We start from the raw sequence: 7137 nt of genomic DNA on the forward strand, positions 1-7137 counted from the left end.
TGTTTGTGTGTGTGTGTGTGTGTGTGTGTGTGGGCGGGGAGGGGGGGGGGGCGCCAGAGGGAGTGTTCGTCCGGGCGCCAAACAGGCTAGGACCGCCACTGAGTACAGACACGTGTTTATAAATGTAGGGAGTAAAAGTAAAAGGTTTTCATTAAAAAACTACTCAAAGTACAGATGCCTGAAAATTCTACTTAAGCACAGTAACAAAGTATCGAAGTACAAATACTTCGTTACTTCATATTTACACCTCTGCTTGAGACCCGTTTGTCTGTGATATTTCATAGTCTGTGATACTCAGCTAAAGCCCACAACGGGCAGAAGAAGCATCTTAGTTATATCTGACAGAGGACACTGACGATGGAAGAGAGGAAGACCCCACAGAGGACTCGTGGGTGCAGTTCAGGGGCTGGTGTGACAGAGGAGGATGCTGTGGGCGGATGAGCCGCTGTAGCGACTCCTAAAGGAGCAGTAGCAACAGCCGAAGAAGGAGGGGGGAAAAGGAGGAGGCTCCCCCTCCCTCCGTTGATACGTCAGCAGCGGGATTGCGGGGTGTTTCCGGAGCTCCTCTCTCCTGTTCAGTCTTCGCCGGTTCAGGATCGAACCGGTCACGTCTTCGCGGAGCGCCCTTGAAACGAAGCTACGAGGATTCCCTGTGTGGTGGACTTGTCCCAGGATAACTGCGCTGACTGCGGGAACAGGCATGGAAAGACTGGCAGGTGAGACATGTTCATCATTGTCCACCAGCAGAAGCGCGCTGGCTGACCCGAGAGCTGCGCCAACAGCCGCCGTGTGTGCCGGGAGCGCACACGGCGGCTGTCGGCTTAGTCCTCTGGGATTCCGGCTCCTCCTCGTTTTCTAGAAACAAAGGCTTGTGTGTGCGCGTGTGACTGTGACCTTTTTGTGTGGAATGTGCGAGTCTTCAAAGTAAATAAGAGGTTTTATTGGGGAAGTCATAGTTGACACTAGTTTGTGCTTTGATATAAATATAGTTTGTTTGATTCTGTTGTCGCTACTTTGTCTGTAGTACTGCTTCAGAGGGCCGACTGTGAGACATGATACTAAGTGCGCAGAAACCAGAACAGGTGGTGCAGGATTCCTCCACTCTCGGTTTGCCTGGTTTTTCCAGCGCTGTTTTGGGCACAGCTGGAAAAGACTGGAAATAGAAACTCCACTGGGGTTGCTGAAGATGCTCACGGAGGCAGGGCCATTTGTTAAAACGCTGACTCGAGTTTTCATCTGTCTGTTCTTTTGTCTTCAGGTCCTCAGTGACTGCAGCCACACAGCCTGCCCTCCCCTCTGTAACCTTTGAAGTGAGGCCAGGGTGTGAAGTATTTTCCAACCAAGTAAACTCTTCAAACACCTTCAGAGCCCCCTGACACACACTTGTGTTCTCGCTGCCAAGGATGCAGAAAGCAAGCTGACCCTGGACACAAGTAAAAAGCAGAATAGTAACAAGCCAGACGAGATAACCAGATCTGCTTTATTCATTAAGAGCTGCCACTCCATCACAGGGCACGAACATGGGGAACCAGCTAACAGGCACGGCCCCTAACAGCCCATTCCTCCCCAGCTTTCAGTCACTGCATGTGGTGGTGATTGGTTTGGACTCTGCAGGGAAGACCTCCCTGCTCTACAGACTCAAGCTGAGGGAGTTTGTTGAGACCAGCCCCACCAAGGGATTCAACATGGAAAGGATTAAAGTGCAAATCGGACACTCCAAAGCCAACACCACAACTTTCCAAGTGTGGGACGTTGGTGGTCAGGAAAAGCTGAGGCCCCTCTGGAAGTCGTACACTCGGAGGATGGACGGGCTGGTGTTCGTGGTGGACGCAGCGGAGATGGAGCGCATGGAGGAGGCCAAGGTGGAGCTCCACCGGATCACCCGGTCAGCTGAAAACCAGGGGATTCCTGTGCTGGTTCTGGCAAACAAACAAGACCTGGATGGAGCGCTGTCATCTACAGAGGTAATTATCAAATATGAATGGCCGGCATTATTGCTCTGGGCACAGCATCTACTTCTTATTGTTCTTTTTTAGTGGCTGTGGTTGGAGGTATAGTTACTCTACACTTGCAGTACAGTTCCACCCATCAGTTTGCGTGGGGACTTCCTTCGTAGCATGTTAGGTAGGTTGGTGATTGTAGGCTGGCTTTGGATGTGAGGTCAGTAAAATACTTTAAAGTGCATAGAATAACGCTCTGTGTGAAAGGGTGGTTAGATGTGTCGCTGTCCTCGGCTGTGCTGGGCTCACAGAGGTGGCAAAGTAGAGCAGGGACCGTAGGCAGTGTCGGGCCAAGGCAGAAGTCACTGGGTGGGGGAGTACTTCTCAGTGCTGGAGCAGCAGCTGATTATTTATTTGTATTGTTCTGGCCCGGCCTGGGGGAAACCAGAGCGCAACACAAGAAAGATAGGAACGTCCAACGCTGCCAACAACTGAATATTATATTTATCGTTAGAGAAAGGAAATGTCGGGGTGGGAGTGATAAAGCCTCCGACCTGTCTCTAACCTAAACACCCCTACAGCTACCAGGTCAGTCAACAAAGGTCTATAAAGTATAAACATAAACAACGAGTCTAGCTCATCTAGCCACAGAAACCTCATCACACACAGTACACAACTTAATACAAAGTACAGGGTTAAACGTATTTGGAAGCAGGAAGTAGGCAGGGCCATGCCAGTCTTGATGTGTCCCAGTTTATAGCCAGCCCCATTCAGTCTTCCAGCCGTCAGCCTCCACCTGGAACTTGCATTAGCAAAAACAGGAGAGAAAAAGAACAACACTCTCGGGCTGGAGGAGCAAAAACAGCACACAAAATGATGACATGGGTCACAACAGTTTGTTTTCAGCCTTGCTGAGCCCTCAGAGGGCAGACGCACATACATTGTGATGTTTGTTATTAAAAGAATACATTAAAAATGGATGTGCACATTTGAGGCTACCCTGCCTGTGTGGGAGGCACTGAGTGGGCTGGAGCAACAGGTTTGCATGTGACAGGAGTTCAGGATGATGTGGGTGCATCATGTGCATGAAGTTCCAGTCACACACACATTATTTTCTTCGCCCTACACCTGAGCCAACAGAGATGGCGACAGCACAGAGCCGTCTGATCGTGTCAAACATGAAGCGACAGTCCCAGATGTGCCGTCGCTGCAGGGTGACCTCCGTAAACTGCAGCATCAGCATTTGTCAGCAGCACAACTTTAAAGTGAAAAAAGTTGTTTTTGTTGGTCTGTCCTTTTGTTTAGAGGATAGTGCAGTTAATGGTGTGTGCTTTGTTTAGCCTCATCACTCTTGCAGAAACATGCGTACGTCATCCTTTAGGGCCTGCTTCTGAAAGCGACTTTCACACTCAGAGTTTGTAGCTTATTGCTTCATATGACGCGTTGGGACTAACCTCACTTTTTCTCGTTTAAGGTGGAAAAGGTGCTGGGCCTCCACGAGCTGAGCTCCTCCACCCTGCACCACACGGAGGGCTGCTCAGCACTGAATGGTCAGGGTCTGCAGCCCGGCCTGGAGAAACTCTATGAGATGATTGTGAAGAGGAAGAGGATGCTCCGACAAAGCAAGAAGAAAAGATGATGGAAATAAAGGGGTGCAGGTCAATTTGTGAGCACTTGTGTCTGTGACACTTGGGGAACTTGGTGAATGGGGAAAACCAGAAAGAAGCTGGTCAGTCCTGTAGATCAGGTGGAGTGTTTCCAACCAAGTGTAGACTCTGTTCCTGGAGACATTTGGACCTTTGAAACTGCTTCTCATTGTCTTTAACTCTCAGAGGACCACAGAGCTCTGCAGAGGGAGTGACCGCGTTGCTGACAAACACTCACTGAAGCACGCACTGTAACGTTGAAGGATGTTCGGTTACTGGTGCAGACAGCCTGTGTTACACCCGATCACCTAAATCTTCACCCTGCCTCAGACTGAGCAACACTTCTGTGCACCCACAGAAACTTCCTGTGTCTGAATCTGCCCGAGCATATCACCGTCACTCTCACCAGGCTTTGCTGCTCACAGTTGGATGTTTCAGGATTGTTAAGTTCAGACAAGTTGTTTTTTACAATGGCTTCATACTGTTTTGTAAAATATGAATAAATTGAGCAACGTTAGCATTGTTTCCCTGAGAACATTGTTTTATTCATCGTGCCCTGGGAGCCTGTCCCAGCTGCCACAGAAGCAGGGTACACCTGGACGGGTCACCAGCCTGTTGCAGGGGTTAGAGACAGACACACCTGGACGGGTCACCAGCCTGTTGCAGGGGTTAGAGACAGACACACCTGGACCGGTCACCAGTTCACCCAACCCCACTAAGCTCAGTCTCAGAGGAAGCTACAGTATCCATGCAGACGCGGGAGTCTGCTGATGTTGTTAGCCTAACCCTAACACATGTCTGCATCTCCTCAGTGAATATTAAGATATTTATTTAATGCCATTATGTTCTGTTTTTTTGTCTTGTAATTATTTAAATCAGGCTCATGGTTTGCTGAAGTCTTTCTCGGCTGTCACACCCTGTACAGGTCGATATGTATAAACTTAATTCTCCTAAAGTTGTGTAAAATGAGTTGCATGAAAACACCAACGCGATGTGCACACAGCGGAGGTGTGGTGCCATTTTTGAGCTTTACAATACTACAGATTAAACACACACGTGTGATTTGGTACTCTATAAATAAAGCTGAGTTGAACTGAATCCTAATAAAACTTGTGCCTTTTGCTGTGATGGATGGACTCGGTGTTTTACGATTCTATTGGCAGCCTTCTGAAATTCACACAGCGAAGCTTCATCACACAGGAATGTGAAACACACCCACATAGCTGTCTAAATACCAAACACTCATTCCTGTTTAACACCATTATTCTGGCTCTGATTTCAAGACCAGTGAATACATACGAGCACGTCTGAATGGAAGCCAGGGACTCACCATATATACTGTGCATGTCTTTGGACTGTGGGAAGGAACCCATGCAGGCTCCACCCAGGAAGGCCCCAGCTAGGGATGGTTAGCAGCAGATCCTCTGGGTGTGAATGACCACGAGTTATTATCAGTACTGATGAATTACTAAAAATAGTCCATACAGATATTCCAAAGTGGAAAGGCATTCTTCAGCCATCCCACGAGGAGTTTAGACAAAGCTTAACCCCCCCTGGTATTAAAAGCCTGCTGTGCCCACTCAATCAGCTCCTCAGTCAATGCAATTATCCTGATTGGAGGCTCCCCCCTGCTGCATCTCAGTTGTCGGAGCAAAAAGTAAATAGCATGATTCCCTGTACACGCGCATACATGAAGTATGCGTGTGTACAGGGAGTGTATGACTTCAGGTGTGACTTGCAATGTTAATCCACAGGTTGAAAAAGGAAATGCTATTCAAAGAAATCACCTCAGTGTTATAAGCTCTTCTTGAATGTGAAACATGAGGAGGATGTGCATACTTCAGGCTACTGATCGAACTGCATGCCCATGGTGAGTCAGCTTATCTTACAAGGCTGCTCACACCTTCTTTGGCATCTTTATTGAACAAATAAAGTGAGCTGCTGCTTGGGTATCAAATAATGGATTTGGTTTGTAGCTGGCACAGGGACCCGGTCGTTTCCTGGTTCAAACCTTGTTATCTGCTGTGTGCAGTTTGCATGTCCTCCTTTGCCTGCGTGGGTTTCCTCCATGTGCTCCAACTTCCCAAAGTGAACGTGAATTTCAAATGAAATTCAAACCCCCAGCCCCTGGTATTTAAATCCCTGGCCAAAACCTGCTGTGCCCACTCAATCAGAATTTCAAATGACATTCACGTTGGCTTATCTGGAGGTTTTGTTAGCTGAACACATGCACACAAGATGACTTCTTTTGAACATATGACAGAAACTGGTACACCAGCACTCCCATTCTATGGTTTGTATTCCCTGCTGCCAGCTGTCTGTGTACACAGTCATAGCAGGAAGAGCAGCTGCACTGACGTAAAAGTGCTCGTCCACACCCAGCCGTCAGGTGTCACAAACAGGCTGGTCTAGATACCTGGCACATTCCCTGCAGGCAGTGCAACCATGACAAACACTGCAGCTGCACCAGTGTTACAACTGTTTCACGGGCAAGTAGACAAGTCAAAACTTAGATGAAGAATTGGATACATTAAAGCCCGAGGATCACAGCATCGGGTTTCTTTGCAGACAGACAATAACAAACAAACACACACAAAAATGCTGCCATCTATATACAAGACCCACCTCGGCTGTCCATCTGCATCTAAAGGTCAAAGGTCACTCTTTGAGGATGCCAGCATTCACATTTTGGACAGAGAAGACAGATGGTTTGAAAGAGCATCAGTGGCTGTATCCCAATTCAGGGTCTGCAGCCTTACCGGTCCTCAAGGGCCGCGTACTCAAAGACCGCTAAGGCTGGAAGTGCGAGGCTTGTAGGCTTGTGAAATGGGACGGTCTAGCCTCCGTCGCGCCGCCCAGGTTGCCTAGCAACCATGATACTAACAGCTGGAAACGTTTCATACAGCTTTGTTTGACAGAAATGAAGGAGAACACATTTAGTTCATTTGTTTCTACATGAGCTCTGTGTGATGTGATGAGTATCTGAGGCTGAGACCACAGGACAGTAAAACATGATTGTTGGGCTTCATTTCTGTACTGAACAGTCATTTAAGATTAGCTAGTAAATAAGAATTAGCTGATGTTGTTCATGAGACTAAAGTCATCTCAGTTTGGTAATTTAAATATAATATGGCCAATATTAAAGTTACTATATTAATCATTATCAGTTATTACAGCAGTGAGTTTGAACTCTGTGTCAAATACTGAGCTTCAGTAAAGATTCAAGTTGCATTTATTTATATTTCCTATCACCTTAAATCTTCACTCAAAGACAAGCATCTGTGACAGTGTATATATAGATGTATCATACATAAGAGACAAATATTGTTCTTTTAATATGTTGGCATTATGACATTTGGCTCAATGCTTACATACATGTGTAAAAAGCAAATGTACGAGCTGTGATAACTGTGTCTGATAAAATGAAGAGTAGACTGATATATGAAATATTCCTTTATTGGGGGAGAAAATCAGACCATGTCATAACTGCTTTAAGTCACACAGAATAGATATCAGAGCCTTAAACAGGCTGACTTCTGCTAAATGGGTCA

The 7137-nt window shown here is 47.0% G+C and overlaps 1 protein-coding gene across 1 annotated transcript; it reads left to right on the forward strand.

The window, feature by feature from the left end:
• Positions 1–420: 420 nt before the first annotated feature.
• On the forward strand, positions 421–4684 carry LOC146389304 (ADP-ribosylation factor-like protein 4D). Its single transcript, XM_084927094.1, has 3 exons — positions 421–716; positions 1259–1964; positions 3415–4684. Exons 2-3 carry the CDS (start codon positions 1521–1523, stop codon positions 3577–3579), a joined length of 609 nt encoding a protein of 202 aa, XP_084783220.1. The 5' UTR covers positions 421–716; positions 1259–1520; the 3' UTR covers positions 3580–4684.
• The last annotated feature ends 2453 nt before the right edge of the window (positions 4685–7137 follow it).

This window comes from Perissodus microlepis, chromosome 4 (assembly GCF_051167445.1).
Source record: "Perissodus microlepis isolate ML-2025 ecotype Zambia chromosome 4, ASM5116744v1, whole genome shotgun sequence".
Lineage (NCBI taxonomy): Eukaryota > Metazoa > Chordata > Actinopteri > Cichliformes > Cichlidae > Perissodus > Perissodus microlepis.